Source organism: Typha angustifolia, chromosome 12, assembly GCF_048772165.1.
Source record: "Typha angustifolia cultivar Huaian chromosome 12, ASM4877216v1, whole genome shotgun sequence".
NCBI classification, from domain to species: Eukaryota; Viridiplantae; Streptophyta; class Magnoliopsida; order Poales; family Typhaceae; genus Typha; species Typha angustifolia.
In genome coordinates, this window is record NC_133250.1 from 10,837,149 (window position 1) to 10,856,762 (window position 19,614).

The 19,614-nt window shown below is 37.2% G+C and overlaps 4 protein-coding genes across 5 annotated transcripts; 3 read left to right on the forward strand and 1 right to left on the reverse strand.

Moving 5' to 3' along the window:
- Window positions 1-289: 289 nt before the first annotated feature.
- LOC140772343 (thioredoxin domain-containing protein 9 homolog) lies at window positions 290-3,508 on the reverse strand. Its single transcript, XM_073114371.1, has 4 exons — window positions 3,361-3,508; window positions 3,011-3,283; window positions 766-924; window positions 290-690 (listed from the first exon to the last, which is right to left on the reverse strand). The coding sequence occupies exons 1-4, from the start codon at window positions 3,379-3,381 to the stop codon at window positions 511-513; spliced, it is 633 nt and encodes a 210-aa protein (XP_072970472.1). The 5' UTR covers window positions 3,382-3,508; the 3' UTR covers window positions 290-510.
- Window positions 3,509-3,565: 57 nt separating this feature from the next.
- Window positions 3,566-6,172, forward strand: LOC140772344 (ATP synthase subunit epsilon, mitochondrial). Its single transcript, XM_073114372.1, has 2 exons — window positions 3,566-3,856; window positions 5,980-6,172. Exons 1-2 carry the CDS (start codon window positions 3,664-3,666, stop codon window positions 6,003-6,005), a joined length of 219 nt encoding a protein of 72 aa, XP_072970473.1. The 5' UTR covers window positions 3,566-3,663; the 3' UTR covers window positions 6,006-6,172.
- Window positions 6,173-7,233: 1,061 nt separating this feature from the next.
- LOC140772387 (diacylglycerol kinase 4-like) lies at window positions 7,234-14,293 on the forward strand. Of its 2 annotated transcripts, XR_012106289.1 has the most exons (15): window positions 7,234-7,393; window positions 7,492-7,844; window positions 8,118-8,240; window positions 8,591-8,728; window positions 8,821-8,906; window positions 9,209-9,296; window positions 9,631-9,706; window positions 10,196-10,278; window positions 10,825-10,895; window positions 11,722-11,799; window positions 12,011-12,098; window positions 12,689-12,805; window positions 12,968-13,143; window positions 13,372-13,900; window positions 13,980-14,293. XR_012106289.1 is itself a non-coding variant. In XM_073114440.1 (14 exons), the coding sequence occupies exons 2-13, from the start codon at window positions 7,503-7,505 to the stop codon at window positions 13,124-13,126; spliced, it is 1,449 nt and encodes a 482-aa protein (XP_072970541.1). In that variant the 5' UTR covers window positions 7,234-7,393; window positions 7,492-7,502; the 3' UTR covers window positions 13,127-13,143; window positions 13,372-14,293. The 2 variants fall into 2 exon arrangements, 1 of the variants encoding a protein (XP_072970541.1); XM_073114440.1 differs by having other exon boundaries at window positions 13,372-14,293.
- Window positions 14,294-18,186: 3,893 nt separating this feature from the next.
- On the forward strand, window positions 18,187-18,878 carry LOC140772338 (protein GLUTAMINE DUMPER 2-like). The gene has a single exon (XM_073114364.1). It carries the CDS (start codon window positions 18,273-18,275, stop codon window positions 18,723-18,725), a length of 453 nt encoding a protein of 150 aa, XP_072970465.1. The 5' UTR covers window positions 18,187-18,272; the 3' UTR covers window positions 18,726-18,878.
- Window positions 18,879-19,614: the final 736 nt, after the last annotated feature.

Genomic DNA, 19,614 nt, shown 5'->3' on the forward strand with positions numbered 1-19,614 from the left:
CAGGGAGAATAAAAGAAGATGATGCTAAAGTTGATGTGTGATGTTAGATTGTTAGGTCATTACATCATGAGTTTTAAGCGTTTGAATTATACTAGACTCTATATTTGTGTATCTAAACCAATGGCAAAGTGTAACTTCACTTTTGTTATTGTCTTCAGAAAGAAAAATCTAGCTAGGCGTGCATATATGTTATGTTCTGCTTCTGCTATATATGACGAGATATCTATCTAAATCCAATATCTGTAACAACATATAATTTGCTATATGAATTCGTTGGTGAAACTAATACTCAAGACAAACTCGATTCATTGAACTGAAGCAGAAAAATAGCTAAAGAGGAACAAGATGGAGCACATAAAATGTATGCCATTGCACGTCCTCTGTACTCTATGGAGATAGACGTTACCTAAAGTTGGCATAACAATTGGCGATTTTGGTAACATGGCACAAAAAAATTCTCAAAGACTTAACAACGAATCTCTCAAAACATTATACTAAGTTACATGGGAACTAATCAGAATCTGACAAATTCGATGTTTCTGATTGCCGAACACTTCTTTTAACAGTGGTTGGCTTGAGGGAGTGTGATGATGCTTCTCCATCAAAGAAGATCACTTGTGCTTTAGAAAGCCTCTCCTCCAATTCTTCAGTAGTGAAATCATCAGAACCTCCAAGCTCATCAAAGCCGACCTGCAATATTACGTGTTAATTGTATCCTACACTTTTGAGCATGCTTGGCAGAAAACTTAAGCTTGTATCTCTTACCACATAATCCTCAACTTTGGTCTGCTTTACAAGAGCAAGAGTCGGGAGCACCACAATCCTAAGTTTTTCTGTCAAAAAGGGGCTTTTCTCTGCATGAATTTTCAGAAACCTTGTCTCCATATGTTGCTTCGCGAGAATATTCAAATGCTTGTCCATCACCTGCAAATCAAAAGGAGCCACTTTATTTCGCAAAAAAAAAAAATAGAAGAGAAAAAAGTAGTATAAGGTTTCATTAATACCCAATAGTAAAATTAGCATTTTATCGTAACGTACTTTAACATCAGAGATGCCCAAGAAATGAGAAAAGTAGCATACCCAGAGAAAGCATCCTTAAACATATAATTCTGATCTGTAGTCTATTTCAGAATGCAAGATAGACATTTAGTGGAAATTGTAATCCCATAACTTCTTGGATAGTTACTATTTACTAAGGTAGCAAAATAGTCCACATATAAGATAACTTTCATGTGAGTACTACGCGTGCACCAAAGATTAGAAATAGAAAAATTAGCAACCAGAACCTTTGTTCTCTTGCATCCTACCTCCACCCACCACTACTCTTTTGCCAATTGGGTCAGATAAGTTTCGCTTCAATTAGCTAGGAATATAGTTGGCTTATCCTCCTGCCAAGGCAGTGGTCAGCCTAGTTCGACTGGAAAGCGAAACCCAGATAAATAAATTAAAATTATTTCTGCCATGTTAAGGCAACCCAACTCCCTAATATTATTTCTTTAAGAGGGCTTATTTTGTATAGTTCAGTCAAGGTATGTCTTGCTTGACTCAACAAGTATTATTTCATGCACATGTTTTATGGTACATGCACATGATTACCAACAATTCCTTCATCTCTTGTGATTCTCCTTTACTAAAGGAGCACATTCCACTCTGGGAAGCTCAATTCTTTTTAATGTTGAACATTCTTATCAGCACTGTATCCTACTCTGATAAGCCAGAGAAAGGTGAACCTCCTTTGTCTCTTCTCACAAGAATGAACTGATGGCAAACATTATACCCTAAGGCCCTAACCCTCCCACACAAGCCCTTCCCTCATATTCTTGCCTCCTTTCTTCGTCTCTTCATCAATGTCTAGGTAACCTGGAACTAGGAAATGCTAACTAAATGGTTCTCCAAAGAGGTCAGTGGATTTACATCATATTCACTAGTATGCCACATTATAAGGTACTTGTACTCAGTTTGTGAGTATTGAAACAATACAACTTTGAGGAAATATAGAAACAATAAATTTTCTAGTTACTACTGAATGAACTTGATTTTTGGATAATGTATACCCTCTTCATTATGAGAAAGATCTCAATTCCGATGTCCTTTGAGTTTCCCAACACAAACTGATTGATATCATAGTTAACTTACCTTGAACTGTTTGAATCTCCTCCAACAAGCTCCTAGTAAACTTGCTTCAACTAAGCGTGATTTATGACTCTTTGTTGAACATATAAGTATTCCTCTGCTGCAAGGCCTTCGAGCATGGGATTGTGATTCATTGTGCTACATTTTGAATAAAAATCTCCATAGTTGTTTGATGTGTTTAAGTGTGAAAGTTTGGTCATATATTGGCAACTTGTAATGAAATTCCTCTAACTAACTTTGCAAACTCAATTGAGCATCTCAAATTCAGTTCCAGATGTATGCAACATTGATATGCTGAGTGAGATTTCCTTCCTACGCTTGATGATTCGAAAGAAGAGCATTTTACTGCAGGAGGCTTCCACTTATATGGTTTCTAGGGAGGCAAGACGTAACTAAGCCTTTCCGTGAAACTAAACTGTAATAAAAATTGTCAATCTAACAATTTTCAGCAATTTTTGTGGGGATTCGAACATTGCTTAAATTGGGATCTGGGATGTCAAAATTAGAGAAAGTTACAATAGTTGTTCATACGAAATGAAACATAGCGAATAAAGTAATCACTAATATACTAGACCTATAAAATTTCCAAACGTAGATTTCCTTCTAATAGGAATGCATCGCACCTATCTTTCGACCATTATAATCACATAAAACGAGTCGAATTTAATCATAGCTAACATCATCATAAAAATTATAAAATCATAGACTACTCCGGTAGTCCATTCTCGCATTTTCCAAAAGAAAATTCATAAATTCCCTCATTCCGATTTACCATCTAACATTTGCACATTTACACCATTAACGAAAAGGATTTCTGAGAAAAGGAACTAATTTTACACACAAATCAAGAAAAAGAAGAAGGGGGGAATAGATATACCCTGCACGGCCAATTCTCCCGGTAGAAATGGCAAACGACGCGATCGCTGGCTTTGACGGCGGCGAAGAAGTCCTTCTCAGAGATCTCGGAGTACTCCCCATGGCCGAGGGAGATCCAACGGTTCCGCTTCTCGGCCATCTTCTTCATCTGCTGGATCCGCCTCTCTCTCAGTACCTCGATGTCGTCGAGATCGAGGCGATCCAAGGCCGAGATCTCCTCGTCGATCTTGTCCTCCACGGCCTTGGCCACGGTGAGCATTTGCTTCTCCAAGATCTGGAGCGAAGTGGGAAGCGATCATCGTTATAGCGAAGCAATTGGGTATGGAAGAGAGAAGCGATTTGGGATCTCACCTGCTTCACGGTCTCGTCCATGGCGGAATCGAATTGGGAACAGAGAGACGATGCTGGTGAGTTCTTTTGTTATTTATTTTTTGCTTTCCTCTTTTCTTTTCTTCAGTTCGTAAAAGGGCCTCGAAATTTTCTTATATGGGCTGGGCTCGATTGGTGGCCCAACCTAAGCTACGCTAAGTATAAGATATCAGGAATAGGTTTCTCCAAAATAATCTCAGATCAAGCAACTAAAGAGAGAGTCGATATAGTTCTAGTAGCCGGAGGAAGAGAAGAGAAGAAGAGGAGAGGAGATTTAATCGAGCGATGGCATCGGCGGGATCGAGCGCGGCGGTGCCGTTCTGGAGAGCCGCAGGGATGACGTACATAACCTACTCCAACATCTGCGCCTCCCTGGTGCGCTCCTGCCTCAAGGAGCCCTACAAGACCGAGGCCGTCTCCCGGGAGAAGGTCCACTTCGCCCTCTCCAAGTGGGCGGATGGAAAGCCCGAGAAGCCAAGTAGGCAACTCTTCCTTCTCCTAACACTTGATTGATTTGAATTGGTTGTGCTCGAAATGCTAGGGTTTGTCGTGCTTTGCGCTTTTTCTGGTTTGATTTAGGGGTTTTGATTACTAGGTTTGATCTGAAATGTTTCTTACAATTCACCTTGTTGTTTGTTGGATGCTATTTGTAAGGTGTTCGATTTAGTAATTGTAGCTTAAATCTGTGTGGATATATCTTTGTAGATCGGTTAGTATAGTGTTCTTGATGCTTCAGATGGAAGCAAGAGCTTTGTGTAGGCACAGATCCATGGTTAGGGGATTTCTTTTTTATCATGCGATTCTCTACTACCTTGGATGTTGAGGTATATACAGGAAAAATTGGTCCTTGCCTTTATATCTGCTAGTGATATAAGAATTAAGTATATCCATAGTAGTATATGTTCGACATAGCTAATATGAGCATGGTGTAGCAGATAATATTAAAATGGAGAAAATGTTATGATGCTCTGTGAATCTATTTTCTAGTATGTAGTTGTTGTTTTCACAAGGCCTATCTATCCTACGGGCAAACTTGGACATTAGAATCTTCTGACATTGGAACTGGGGACTGAAATCTAGGGAGTTTTTTCTTCCTCTTTAGGTAGTTGTGGAGATATCATTGTGAGATTGGACGAGAGGCATTCAATGTAAATGGGTCTTTCTTCAGCTAGTTTACATTTTTGATCTGGTTTCTGCTGTCCATTGTTTTGGTAATGTGAAAATTTATTATATGTGAGTTTTAGAGTACGATAACCATGCAGATCAAAAACTGAGGAAAGGGTCTATAGCTTTTGAGGTGTCTGGAGCACAATGGGTTTGCAGCTTAGTGAAGTGGACTTATATTCTAATAAACTGCATAGACACCTCGAATGCATATATACTACAATGGAATGAAGCCTAAAGGCCCAGCTTCAGCTAACTTAAACAACTTGTCTAACATTTTAATGTTTTATGTGATCTTTGGATACTGGGGATAAAATGATTATTGGTAAGTAAGATGTTTTGACCGGTGGATAATTCCTGGGATGTTGAACATTTTTGACCCGATCACTTATTTTCATGATTTTGATCTTTTCTTTCTTAAACTACGTTGTGGATTGATATTTTTTTCTTATTTCGCTGACCTGACCTCTGAACCCTTTTCTAGAACTTAGGTAGCAGTAGTTCACTGGAGTCGTCTATCATGGTTTTCTTTTCCCGAACTTTTACAAACATTTGTAGACCCCTTACTGTCGAGCTAATAGGAAGTGATGCTGCATCTTTGTTCATGGATTCTTCAATTTTTGCTGATTGCTGACATATCATTTTCTCCTTTCTGTGGGATAAGCTAGGTGAGCATTGACATCAGTACATTATAGCTTTTCCTAGCATAGTCTTTAACTAAGAATTTTCAGCCTTTCAGGTGAGTTTCTAAGTGTGTCATTGATCGAGGCAACATTTAGTTGATTAAATGTTAACAAATAATTGCCTGAGTAGCATTGTCCACTTAAGATTTTGGGTTGATCAATGTATGAAATTATGAATTCATGTAATAACCATAATTCCTTATAGTTTGAAAAGGCCTTGAATCTTGAGTTTTGCTGTAGTCTTATGTTAGTGGCCACGACCAACTGTAAAATGTCAATGAGTATTGCTGTAGAAAAGGTCATGAAGATAAACTTTATTTTAGTAGAGACTGCAAATCCAACAAGTATACTGTTCATCAGCATTTTTATTAATTGAAGTACAAGAAGCTCCAGTTCATCAGCCTTATCAAATATATACTAGAAGTTTCTTGCTGTTGACATCATATTTAAACGTAATTTAAAATGTCTAGTGAGAATCATGTACTAGCCACCACATTGGATGTCTGAATCTGACTACTCATATGATGTTTTGCTAGACGCCATAAATTGGATTTTAATAATACCAGTTGTTTTAAGTTACTGCAGTTTAATGTTATTCAATTTATGATCTTCTACTCCACAAGAAATTCACTTAATTTAAACTGCAGCATTCTTTTTTCTTATTTACCTGAATACTCGCTTAATTTGATCCATCTCTTTATCTTCTTCCCCCTTGTATTTCTTAATGCTAACTCTCTCTTTTTTTGCTTTTTAGCCGTCCGTTCGGATACAGCTGAATAATGAAAGCTGGTGCAGAAGTGGCTTGGTCCTCGTCGCATTTCTCTTTCTTGTTTATTGCTTATGCACTGTTTCTGAAAGCTTTCCTATGTACCTTGAAGTGGCTCTCAGCTTGTAAGGCATTTGAGACATTCAACGTTCAATAAGGCTTTTTGATGGCATTGATACAATCAGGACCAATTCTGTTTCAGTTATCTATATGGGATTTGCTTGGTTTATTATGAATGGTCTTCTTTTTCTTAGGAGGTTTGTGAATGGTCTGCTTATTCTAGGAGTTTTTCTTGAAGTAAAATTTGTGAGGTTGAACACAATTTGATTGGTTTCATCGAAACAATTTGCTATGTTTTTTTTCAAAATTTTTAAAAAATATTATTTGTTGTTGGATAAAATTCCTTTTATCACTTTTCTAAGCGAATGTAGAATTTGTCTCTTGCTCATGTTCATGGTGGGGAATTGGGACCAATTTTTCCCCATATTTTTTGCCTTACTTTTTCCTCATTCAAATCGACATTGATCCATTGCAGATCTTCCTTGGATTGTGGGACAATTTTTTTGAAAGACGCAACTTCAACAATGCCATCGTTGACCAGTTTTAGCTAATAGCAGTTGACAAAGCAATCTATTTAATATGAAATAAGATTAATTATGGATGTGTCCAAATAGATTATTGTCATTCCCAGCCGGCTTGATGCCCCAATTATTCTTTAAAGTATATTAGACTAATAAATAAAATGTAATTTTCTCATACTAATTTACATGGTCTAAATGGAGAGCTTTATTTATCCCCAATCTGGTGCTAACTCGTTCTTTATAATATTAAATACAAAATCTCCATAATATATGTAAATAGAGAGAATTACAGATAAAACCCTACGTTTTGACTATATTATAAACAAAGCACTCTTTTGCTGGTCAGGCTAGATTGTCTATTTGTAAATAATACAGAGAAGGCTAAAATATGCTTATTTGAAATTTTCTCATATAAATATATGTATATAAAGGGCGGTTTTGTAAATAATGGCGGGTTACTTCGTAATTTTGTGCAATTATCAGGGCAACATTTCACCTGTGCTCTCCGCGGGAAACTGGGGTACCACCTTTCCCCGCCTCTCATCCCAACCGTCGAATTCAAGCAGCGGCACCTTCCGGTTTCCAACTCCCCAGCTTCGGAGCCTTGTTGCCGTTTTCTCTCTCCTCCTCCGATTTCTCCTCTGAGAGGAAGAGAGCGAGAGAGAGAGAGAGAGAGAGAGAGAGAGAGAGAGAGAGAGAGAGAGAGAGAGGGGGGGAAGGAATTCGAATTTCACGTCGTAATTTTATATTTTTCTCTGGTGCCAATTTGCATTATTTCTCTTCCGAATTTCAGAGTTACGAGCAAGAGGAGCAGAACGAAGGTAAGGATTCGTCGAGGAAATATGCGGAGATTTTAGGAATTTTCGCCGATTCTGCAACTAATCCGCTTCCCATTTGATGTGGATTCTTCTTGATCCAGGAATCTAGAGGATGGCGAGCGATGCATTGGGCGAAAGAGATGCGTTGACGCCGAGCACGGCGACGTCGAGAGGATCGATCATTGAGTCGTTTAGGAGTTGTGGGATTGGATGGGGGAGATTGGATAAAGAGGATCTCAGGAGGAGGGTGGTTATTTCTGGTCGCCTCCGGGCGGCAATGGTGGCGGCCATCCGATCCAAGGACCCAAGCATAGCCGTGGCGGCAGCGGTTGAGGTGGAGGCAGATGAGGAGCTCACGGAGGCGCCGATGGTTGTCTTCGTCAATTGTCGCAGTGGGGGCCGCCACGGCCCCGTCCTCAAGGGCCGCCTCCAGGAATTGATCGGGGAGGAGCAGGTGTTGTGACCCTTCTTCCTATCACATTTCTCTATTTCTTGATCTAATTTGTTCGTTTTGGTTGCAATGGAAATTTAGGTAGTTTTATATGTTTTAAGATTCAATAAGAAATTCATATGTTTTTCATTTTTGGAACAAATTCTTGCTCAGCGTCGTTTTTATTTCTTTTTTCACAAAAACTCAACCATATATTTTCTATTTTTTTGGTCCGAAATGTCGTGACTGCTTTTCATAACATAATTATTATTCTTAAATAATGTTTCTTTGATGCAGGTTTTTGATCTTTCAGTTGTGAAACCTTCCGACTTTGTTGAGTATGGTTTGTCTTGCTTGGAGATGTTGGCTAAACTTGGTGATTATTATGCAAAGGTCACCCGCGAGAATTTGAGAGTCGTGGTATGTATAAGATGAGTTTGTTTCAGCTAGTAGACGCAATTGATTTTCTCTGTGTTAGAAATTGCACTATCTTAATATACCTATCTATATGTTTTATTCTTTCGCTGTTAGGCCTAGCTATTGATTAAAATTATGTACTATGAAACCATCCCATGCCTATCTTTGTTATAAGCTTGACAGATTTACATTTCCTAATTCCAATAATTTGCACTTACACAGAGATTTGGTTAGAAGGCATTTTATGGTCAGTCCTTTATACGGTCTTCCAGCTTCTGGATGTAGGAATTGCTTGATGGATATCTGATAATTTGATGTTGTGACCCACTAATTATCTTGTCTATGCATGTTAGGTTGCAGGAGGCGATGGCACGGTGGGTTGGGTACTAGGATGCTTAGGGGAACTGTATGTGCAGAACAGAGAGCCAGTTCCCCCAACTGGCATCATCCCTCTTGGAACAGGAAATGATCTTTCAAGGAGCTTTGGTTGGGTAAAAATTAATTTCCTTTGTTGCTTCCTTCTAGTTTGAGTTTCAAATGATCCTGCTAGACTTTATTTAATTTCATGCAACTAATTGTTTAGGGTGCTTCATTTCCTTTTGCCTGGAGAACAGCTGTGAAACGGTCTCTCTACAAGGCTATTACAGGTCCAGTTTGTCGTCTAGATAGGTAATTGTTATCTTCACCTCAGAAATGCACTTCATGTACAGGAACGGACAATAAATTCTTCTGCATCCTGGTCTTGTAACCACTGTTTACTCATCCACTGACATATTCCAATCTTTAATCTTAGTTCTCTATGCCCATTTTTGACGCTTTGAATCATCAAGCCACCAATTAATTATCAATTTTAATTACTACATGGTTCAATTAATGTTGAGTTATGTAGGCAAATGCTAGTTGCCTGTGTTTGCTAAGTTTATTCAAAATATCGAGTCTTGCTGATGAAAATTGCAATCGTCTTGATGCAGTTGGCGAGTCATTGTTTCCATGCCAGCAGGTCAAGAAGTAGATCTTCCGCATTCTCTTAGAAATCTAGGAGAATGTACTTTTAATCAGGTTATTACTAGCTTCTTGACTTCTGAATGTTCAGCTATCTGTATTTGCTAATTTCACTAAAACGAGTCTTTTGAATAGAGCTGTTTATTGCAGCAGTAATAATTTCACTAAAATGAGTCTGTTTAATTAACATCATTATGTGCACTTAGTTCCAATTGGTTAATTACCACATCCCTCTGTCTGTTTGTTCTTTTCAGCATCTATAGGTTACTGCAACTTGTTGGGTTTCCTTCTCAATTAGTTACTCAAATAGAGCAATGAACAGAGATGTTACACCTGCTTCGTCACAATCTTGAGTCTTGACTATTCTCATTAAAAGTTCATTATTTTGCAGGGTGAAGATATTCTCGGAGAGTTGCCTGAAAAAGTTTCTTCCTTTGATGGGGTTTTCTATAATTACTTTAGTATAGGTATACTTCTGATGTTTATCTTGACTGCAGTTGTCATTTCAATTTATTTGTGATGAGTTTCTCATAAATCATAATAGGAGTATATGGGTAACTTCTTATTTGAGTCAACTTCATTTGTGTCTCAATTTTTTGTCATATTACTCAGTCCTTAATCATTCTCTTTGGTCACATTGACCATTTTCTTTTTGATTCACATGCTTATTTCCCTTTACTCTGCCTATGAATGAGATGTAGGTAAGATGAAATTATCCTCCGATTAACTCACTCTGATATTCTCATTTGAACAACTTCACTATTACAATTTGTTGATTAGTATTGCTTGGTTTGCTTAATGATAATATCATTAGCATAACTAATTTTGAAATTGGAAAGGTGCATGTCCTAGGAATTAAATCTATCTTGTATGGTTTTGGTATTTTAATAGTCGTTCTTTTTTACCTAAAGCAGTATCTCTCTTAGATCCTTGGATTACTTTCCTCTCTGATGCAGGAATGGATGCTCAAGTTGCTTATGGATTTCATCATTTACGTGATGAAAAACCATTTCTTGCTCAAGGTCCAATAGCTAATAAGGTGTGTGTGTATGTGTGCTTTCAATGTGTATAATTTGGTGAAAGTTTTGAAAATAATATTTAAATCTTAGGCGCTTAACTTTCCAGTGATTGGAACTTGGAACTCTAGCTGATCATCAGATATTTAGAATATTGTTCGCATCCAGTTACCTTGCCTTGTTATGGATGATCTGCCAGTTACATCTACATATCCCAACTACTTGTTTTCTCTCTAACCATGTAACAGGGTTCATTGGCCTAACCATGTAACATTGTTCATTGCCTGAGTGACTAGTCATACTCAAATGATAACCTCGTGGTTTTTCAGTGGTTTTCACTCTAATAGTTGAGATCAAATGACTCTTATTGTTAAATCTTAATATTCTGTTATAACTTATAAGAAGAGTTTTTCTTTTCTTTCTCTCAAGTGAACTTCATTCATATAGTTAGCATTTTGTAGCATGTGAAGTCCATATCTATTACCTTTCGTAGCACTTGGATTATTTGTCAACTTTTTTCATCTAAGATATTATTAAAATGAATACTGACAATCTGAATATGTGGACAGCTAATTTATGCAGGTTATACCTGCAAGCAAGGATGGTTCTTTACACCATGCATAAGTGATCCTAGTTTAAGGTTTTCTCTTCTCATTAGTATATAGTAATCTATCTCAATACTTTTCTTCTATGCATGCTGAGTTATGTAGTTACACTTTAATATATATCTTTTGATTCTTCTTACTAGTAAATTGTGCTTACTTCCTATAGGAAGTAATTTGTCACAAATTTATGTCTCTCCCTCTATAGCCTTCAATAAATTTGCAGTCCCTTTCCTGTGATCCCGCTAGCAGCACCCTATTTATCTTCTTGGTAAATCATTCTGTTCATTGTTTGAAATTCTTTCTAAAACTTCAAAACATTAAGGAATACTTTTTGCTTTTGTTCGGAGCCAATTGGAATTTTGGTTTGTTAAGGCCCCGGAAAAAGTAATAATGTTAAACATTTCATTTTTGCCATGTCATCATTCTGGATGCCGAACTTAAGTTTTTACTAAACCTATATCTATGAATTTAGCAACTATTCGGAGGTATATGGTGCACTTATCCAAGAGAATAAGAACTTAAACTTTACTATATTAGATAGGAAGAGCATGAAAGATATAACATTTAGATGTTCTATGCTTGAACAGCTCTGCTCGTAGGACTTGCACCTAATTATCCTACATTTTGGTTCCTGCAGAGTAAGGAGTTAAAGACAGCTATTTCTTTTTTTTTAGCTTGTGATCATGTGCTCATATGTCAGAAACCACAAAATGATACTTTCTGTCTCTTGTGTAAAGAATTTATTATAAAATCAACTTTGTTTTGCTTCTTTTTGTACTACTTGGAAAGAAAAACACATTAATTAAAAGATAATGCTTTGTAATTGTGTGGTCTTCTTAATTTAGGAACGTTTTATTACAGGGGACTCAAGAATATTCTACGTTTATCTATCAAGAAGGTCAATTGCTCAGAGTGGACCCAGATTCCCGTGCCTCCAAGGCAAGATTATCAACTGTGACCTGAATCCTGAGTTTGTGTGTGTGTGTGTGTGTGTTCTTTGTGTGCTCTTTCTATGAGTTCCTACATACAGTACTTTTGATTCACAAATTTAGCATTGATCAAATCAAGTCTTGGATAATTTGCACGTTAGTTAAGATATCTTCTTTATTTCAAACATCTTGTTGAATTGACTATAATATTTCTAATGCAGTGTCAGAGCTATAGTTGCTTTAAATCTTCACAATTATGCAAGTGGAAGGAATCCATGGGGAAACTTGAAACCTGATTACTTAGAGAAGGTATGTAGAATAGCTTAAATTGGTTTTGCTAAATGTATCTGCTGTTCTCTTAATCTCTGTGACTTATACATCTTTATTTGCATGTATATTTGTGTCCAACGTTCATCCAAATTGACTTTGAATTGATTTATAAGAAAGTTCATTAGTTTTTATATTTATATTCTAACACTCTCTTAATTTTGAGCTAATATATTTTAATAGGCCCAAAAAATAGATTTAATTTAAATAAGTGGGGTTTTATATTTTTAGACAAAGATGAGAATAGCTAGATTTGAACTTAGATCTTCTGGCTCTAATATTATATTAACTCATCAACTACTCTAAAAACTTAAGGTGTTTGAAAATAATGGCCTTTATATTTTATTTTTAACATTGTGGAGTAAGTTGCTTAACTCTTTTGAGTGGCTCCAAACTCTTCTCTAACCAGTTCAATTAATTTTGACCTCAATTTGTGTAAGCCTTTGTGGGCCATATTTAGGTTCAATTTGTCTTATTTGCAGTCTAGACTTTAATTTTGTCTATTATTTTCTTGATTATTTTTTTATCCTGTTGCTCAGCTTATTTCTGATCTTTTCTATTGATTCTTCTAGAGAGGCTTTCTTGAGGCCCAAGTGGATGATGGGCTGCTTGAAATCTTTGGTCTAAAGCAAGGGTGGCATGCTTCACTTGTTATGGTAGAACTTATATCTGCTAAGCACTTGGCTCAGGTAATAAACTCCACCTTGCTTTTCATTAAATCAAATATTTAGCTCTAACATATTCTTTAATCATCATATATTATAAGAAATTGAAAGGTACTTTTTTGTTTTGAGCACTATATGCAGCTTTCCACTGTAGTATCCACCAACTGATCTTCTGATGCTTGTCAGGCTGCAGCAATTCGTTTGGAAATGAGAGGTGGACAGTGGAGAGATGCTTATATGCAAATGGATGGGGAACCTTGGAAGCAACCAATGAACAGGGAGTGCTCAACATTCGTGGAGATTATTAGAGTGCCATTTCACTCACTCGTAATAAATGGAGAGTGACTGACTTATTGGATCAGGTACACATATCAAGTTGCACTGAGATGATTACTGGTAGGCATAAAAATGGACTGGCTCCATTGTCCAAGTTTATTTGGATAAGGATATCTGTTTTTCTACGCCAGCATGGACCAAAATCCACGTCTATGTTCAGATAGTGTTATTTATATACCACAGTGGAGATAATACTTTACAATTTGGAGTACAATATTAATGAGATGTTAATCTTTGTTCCTTTCTATCTTCAGGCATTCTTCTCAGCTCGAGATGTGATCATTGAAGCAAAAAAAAAAAAAAAAAGAGAGAAAAAACTTCACTTTGGGTAATATATACCTATTTCTGACCTGTTACCCATTTGTTTAGACAAGCAAGTTCGACTGAGTTGCACAAACTCTTTTCTGCACATTCAAAGTATTTTTCTGAGTCTATCCATGTATATACTAAGTTGTTGCAACCAAAGGCTGAAGCAAATGGGTTGATACAACGAATACAAGGCTTCTAAAATTTTTGCCAGGTGCTTGGTGTGTTAGAATATGGCGATTCTTCTTTTCTACTTTCCCATGCACTGCAATTTGCCTGGTTTGAATTGGTTGCTTAGGCCTGATCTCACATGTTCATCTGAAGATATCTTGTATTCACCATTCTAGCTGCTCCTTAAACTAGAAGAATTTGATTTCGGTGTGTATGATACTGTAAGAAGGAAGACATTATTTATCCCACATGTGCCAATCAGTAAGCAAACAACGATGATTTCGTATAGCTGATGCCATATGCCATGTAAGTTACACTTTCTTTATCTCGCGTTGTCATTCTTTATCCATCTTATGTTCATTTACTTGCTATTATCTTTGTGTAGATGATCTCAAGTAAATTGAAATGCTTTGTGATGTAGTCTCCTTGATTCTTTGAATCCTCCACTAGAGTCTACTGCCTAGTGGTCCTTATTGCTATTTGGTGGATTGGTCTTTGTTTGAATTAAGTGGATTTGCTCAGCTCATAGATGCAGACACGCTCCTTGATCAAAGTTTTCCAACAACTTCCATCATTGCCCCCTTATGCGGCAAACATGCTCACTAGGGTGAAAATGAAAAAGGAAAGAGGACATGGGAACCTTGCATCTCTGAATCCATGCATCATGTATGATTGCCAAAAAAAGAGAAAAATAGATTTGCCATATGGAGTAAAAATTCTATGCTGGTGATTTTAGAAGAAGTTGTTTGAATGTTAATAAGATTAGATTCATCATTATACGTATTACCTTGAATTATTGTTATTTGTGGTTCTTATCCAGAAGCTGGGCCATGCCTGGATTCCTTGTCTACCAGATAGTCTACCAAATTGCCATGATGGTGCCAACCACACCACTCATAATTCCTCTCCTTTTTGTGAAGGAGACAAGCACTTAGCCTACGGTTTATTGTTCTCCTTCCTCCTGTCTTGAATTGTGATAGCAGATTCTAGGCTTTGCAGGAATTTGCTGCCAGTTTAGAATAAGAACTAGTTCAGTTGTTTGGCTTGTTTCCACTGAGATCATGAGACAGCAAGCTAATTATAAGTTAAACAAATGAGGCAATCCTTTTATTTATATATAGATTAGAATCATTAGACAACTAGATCAAATCGTATATACTACTAAGTAAAAAAATAATAATCTTATTAACACGGAAGAATTAAACTTATAACCTCTGTGGCTACTGTGACTAATTCTAACAGCTGATTCAATCTATAAGTGCAAGGAATTAAACTCCTGCACTCCAGGTTACTAGCAAGTTAGCAAACCATGTGCAGTAGTTAATGAATTGTTAATTATACCACCACTAATTATATAAAAAGATGCAAAGTAATTAGAGATTGGATTCGTTAAGTTAACCTAGTGGAAGACTCGGTGATGTCGTCGGTAAATGCTCATTAATATCATTATCCTATATGTGATGTCTTAAAAGAGGGTAATTATTCCTTTCTTCCTCTATCTTTGCTTACTTTCTTGGCTTCCTTTCTGACTCCTTTTTGATTAACCTCATGACCACGGGAAGAATAAGATGGGATAATATTAGGTGATAAACCCCCCCCCCCCCCCCCCCCCCCCCCAAAAAAAATGTCTAATTTAGATCTCATGCTTTTATTTCAACAAAGACCGATAAGAGTCAAGTTGGCCGTAAATTTAGTCTTCTAAGTCACCTCATAGAAATGCCACAAAAGTGAAACCTTAATCTATCCATTTGAAGTCAGAAAAAATGGCTCTTCTTTGTACCTAAAAAAATTTGACCCTTTTAATGATATAGAGAGGCAAAATTTTCTTTGTGGTCGTTAGTGATTCAAAGTCTTTTCTTCTTTGCTGAGTTGCCTACGTCGAAATAACTCTAGAAAAGACCTCTAAAAGGTGGCCAAGACCTGCTTCCATGTCACCCCACTCCTTGTATATTCTTGCAAATCCTTTGGAATAAAAATCCCACGGTGATCACTCCAAATGAAATGATATTATATTAAACACCGAGATTATTTGGATATGTTATCCTTGTTAGCTTTTACAAAAGTAATTTCTTTGCGTGCCATATCTGCCATGCTAATTAAATTAAACTTCATTTTGGGTCCTAATTAATCGTGCATCAACCTACGTGTTGCAAGGTGGCTGGCTGAGAGGGTGATCGATGCACGATGGGGATATGCAACTTAGGGTTCTAGTGTACGTTTTTATTTTTTATTTTTTATTTTTAATTTAATTCTAATTATGATGGAATATAATGATTGTATATTGAATGGATTGCAATATATCTTGTTTTTAAATCAATTGAACACTTTATAAGTGGCCATTTTGTTGAATGTATGCTTGCACATCGGTCGGTCACGTGCATTCAATGGTTCTGATCATATCAAAATAAATTTAAAGAGCCGTTGAATACACGCAAGCATATTAATTATGGGCATTCAATGGTTCAATCTACATGTTAAAATGCATACGTGTTACTATTAGATGCACATAATTAGCCTCCGATGACGCAACCCGATCGATCCTCATAGTTAAATCATTGAATGCATGCTAAGAATTTAGTCACCTATATTCGACAGCTTTAATCATATAAAACAATACAGAAGACTATTAATTGTGTGCCAGCATATCAATCGAGTTATTCCAATACGGAGGTTTTTATTTTAAAAATAATTATTCTTATATTCACTTATAATTTATAATGAAAGTATAATAATTATTTTTGATGTAATATAAATTAAATGGAAAGATAATTTTTTTTTATTTTTATAAAATTACTGTAAATACACTTTGATTTGATATAAAATATGTTGATCGGATAAATATCAAAACTAAATTAGTAATTGAGTTAGTATATAATATAAGATGTAACTTTAATAAATAGTATTCATAAATCCTTTTTAATTTATTCTGTATTACAACACCTTATTCTAGAATTACATCCAAAATTCCAAATCAATCCACATAGTTCGATGAGTTAATATTATATCCTACTAATAGAATAAAAGGATTTGAGTTCGAATCCTACTTGATCTCCACTTATGAAAGTATTTTTCTTAATTTATGGTTAAATTGTTCCGTTATGTTGTACGTAGCTAAATCCCATTTGTCCTTATCCCGTACGGTGGGCTATGACGCTTCATCCGGGCCCACCACGGCCCAACTAAACCTTTGCCGGGCCCACTTCAGGTGGCAGGCAAAACCACAAACTGGGTGGGACCTCCCACCCACTCCACCGTACTCCCGATCAGAGCCGTCTAACGATCATCCAACGGCCGGCGATGGCGTCGGGTCAGCAGACGGGTCAAGTTTCCGGGGATCACGTTACATGGTCGTCGGCGGAGGAGCCCATCCCGGCCACCGCGGAGGAGTTTTGCCCTCGGGGAACGATGGCAAGCGGACTTGCGTGCACTCCAAGGAGCCGACACGTAAGCTTTATCGGGATCGGGTGCTCCGCCTTCGTGGTGACATTACCGGAGTTTTTTATTTTTCTATTTTTTTAATTGCACATTATTTCTAAACACACTTATTCATAATTATAGTAATTATATTACTTGATGGTTCTAAATAATATATTTCAAATGGTTAATAACAACATAAAGGAACTATCAACATAGTAGTACTACTCAAACTCATATTGTATTAAGTGTTCTCGAATTCCGAACCCCAGCGACATTAGTTTAATTAAAGAAACTTACAAAGAAAAGTATAGAATCACTTTAATCTAATTACTAACTTCCATTGTGACAATAATATAAGAGGAGGTTGAGATTATTTTAAGTGGCTTCATTCTATCCTATCTAAATAAGCTTACAAGTTGGCAAAAGCAACTAATGAAGGAAAATAGCCAACCACCTTTCCCTTGCCCACATTTCATCTTCATATATCTCTTTCAATCTATATCTCCATAGTGGAGTATTCACTACTACTTTAAGAGTGTTTAGCTATGCATCCAATATCTCTCTATATGGATTGTTCCAATTATTAGATGATGTTTAAAAAGATATGGGGGAAAATTTATTAAACCCCTACTTGACTTGATTACCTGGCTATCACTTTGTTAATGCATGCATTAATCATATCTAATGGAGAAACGAATAGTATTATATATTTAAATTACAAATTTTAACTTCCTATGCCTAAAATTATGAACTTTCGTTCGTATTATTTTACTTCTCTATTTAAATATATGATCATAAAAAAAATTTCTAGAAGATTAATATGTACTTTAACAATATAAAATGCATTAAAAAATGTTGTAATAATTTTACGCTAATTTGAATGAAAAAAAAAAATTAATCGTGTCATATTTATTCTAAATTAGAGGGGGCAAAATAAAAAAATCAATGGGGCAATTGGTAATTTTTTATGTTCTCTTTGTCCATGCCATTCTTAGTAGCTACTAGGTGAGGAAAAATATATGAATTAACCTAAGTGGTCTTCCAAAGTATTTTCTTTTTTCTTATTTCATTCTTTCTAGTTGATGAAAATATTTTTATATGAATTCCTACTATATATATGCATTTTGCCCCTCAAATAAACTCTTCTCTCTTATATAAATACCCCCCCATTCCCTCCTCCCCATGTCCCCCATCGCCAACAATCAGTCAGTCTCTCTCTGCAGAAAAGAAGAGAAGGAAGAGAGAGAGAGAGGGAAAACCAATGAGGCCAGGGGCAGAGTTCTCCACGTCGCCGTCATCCACGTCAGAGCCGGCGACGGTCGGGTCCCACTCCACGTGGCACTCGCCGGTGCCGTACCTCTTCGGGGGGCTGGCGGCGATGCTGGGCCTGATCGCCTTCGCCCTCCTCGTCCTCGCCTGTTCCTACTGGAAGCTCTCCGGCTACCTCGAGTCCGGAGGCGCCGGCGACGAGGCCGACGCCGACGCCGACGGCCGCGACGCGGAGAAGCCGGCGGCCTGTGCCAAGCCGGCGCCGTCTTTCGTCATCATGGCCGGCGACGTGAAACCCTCCTACCTCGCCACGCCCATCTGTAGCCGCGCCTCCTCGTTCGCCGACAAGGCCAAGGATGGGGACGAGAGATTGGACGAAGAGAAGGCGATTGATGGGGGTGTAACCGCACCGCTGGGTGACCAGACTCCGATTCAGGGAGTATAAATGAACAAAAACACAGAGCTTCAGCAGTAAAGCTACCATTCCTTTTTCCTTTTTATTTTTTCTTTTTCTTGGGTTCGGAAATGTAAATTTTTCTTGAGATGAGGATTTGGGAACAACTATCTAATATCCTCTGCTCGACGATGCAGGCAAAAATTATTAGATGACTATTTTATTTCTAAATATTCTTAATTTAAATAAATAAATCTACACTGTTAGAAAAGAAAGAATATTTCGCTTATCCGAGGGAGGTAAGTAGACCGTCAGCTATTAAGGAGTCACGGGAACCCGAACTGAAATACACTCTACGTGGAGACTTCTAATTGCGAGTTTAAGGGGCAGGTGGAGACCGGACGCGGGTATGGGTTTGGGATGCGGCGAGCGGACAGCGCGTAGGAACCCGTAACGGCGTAATAATATTCGGATATTGAGATAATAAAAATAAATAAATATACGGCGTAAATAATATTGTATGCTTATCCCTGTCTTATAGCATCGATCAGAATAGATTTGGGGTTGATGAACTGAGCCTTTCAAGTGATGTTAAATTCAACAAACTAGAAGAGTGGAGAGATGATTTCTGAGATAAAGGTGGGTGATGAGAAGGAGAGATGTAGTGAAGGTGGCCGACAACATGCAGATGAGGAGCCATTGGATCGATGATAGTTATATCCCCCTTCGTTATATGCTACCAAAAGGGTCTCACAGTGTTAAAATGACAAGGGGGGAACACAGCAGGGCCACTGAGAGGTATATGACTAATTAATATGTGCCTCTTGGCTAAGATTCTTGGTATGTAGTTGTTGGGCTTAATTCGAAGAGGATGACAATGACTACATAGTGCCATGCATAATGCTGCTGGGTGAAAAATAACTAGATAATTAGAGTACCG

Excerpts from the sequence above, each read along its gene's own strand:
- LOC140772343 (XM_073114371.1), bottom strand. The coding sequence starts at position 3,381 with ATGGACGAGACCGTGAAGCAG. Across the intron at positions 3,284-3,360 it reads TGGACGAGACCGTGAAGCAG|ATCTTGGAGAAGCAAATGCT; the intron begins GTGAGATCCCAA and ends ACTTCGCTCCAG. Across the intron at positions 925-3,010 it reads GGGAGAATTGGCCGTGCAGG|GTGATGGACAAGCATTTGAA; the intron begins GTATATCTATTC and ends TTTGATTTGCAG.
- LOC140772344 (XM_073114372.1), top strand. The coding sequence starts at position 3,664 with ATGGCATCGGCGGGATCGAGCGCGGCGGTGCCGTTCTGGAGAGCCGCA. Across the intron at positions 3,857-5,979 it reads TGGAAAGCCCGAGAAGCCAA|CCGTCCGTTCGGATACAGCT; the intron begins GTAGGCAACTCT and ends TTTGCTTTTTAG.
- LOC140772387 (XM_073114440.1), top strand. The coding sequence starts at position 7,503 with ATGGCGAGCGATGCATTGGGCGAAAGAGATGCGTTGACGCCGAGCACG. Across the intron at positions 9,707-10,195 it reads CTATAATTACTTTAGTATAG|GAATGGATGCTCAAGTTGCT; the intron begins GTATACTTCTGA and ends TCTCTGATGCAG. Across the intron at positions 10,279-10,824 it reads AAGGTCCAATAGCTAATAAG|CTAATTTATGCAGGTTATAC; the intron begins GTGTGTGTGTAT and ends ATATGTGGACAG.
- LOC140772338 (XM_073114364.1), top strand. The coding sequence starts at position 18,273 with ATGAGGCCAGGGGCAGAGTTCTCCACGTCGCCGTCATCCACGTCAGAG.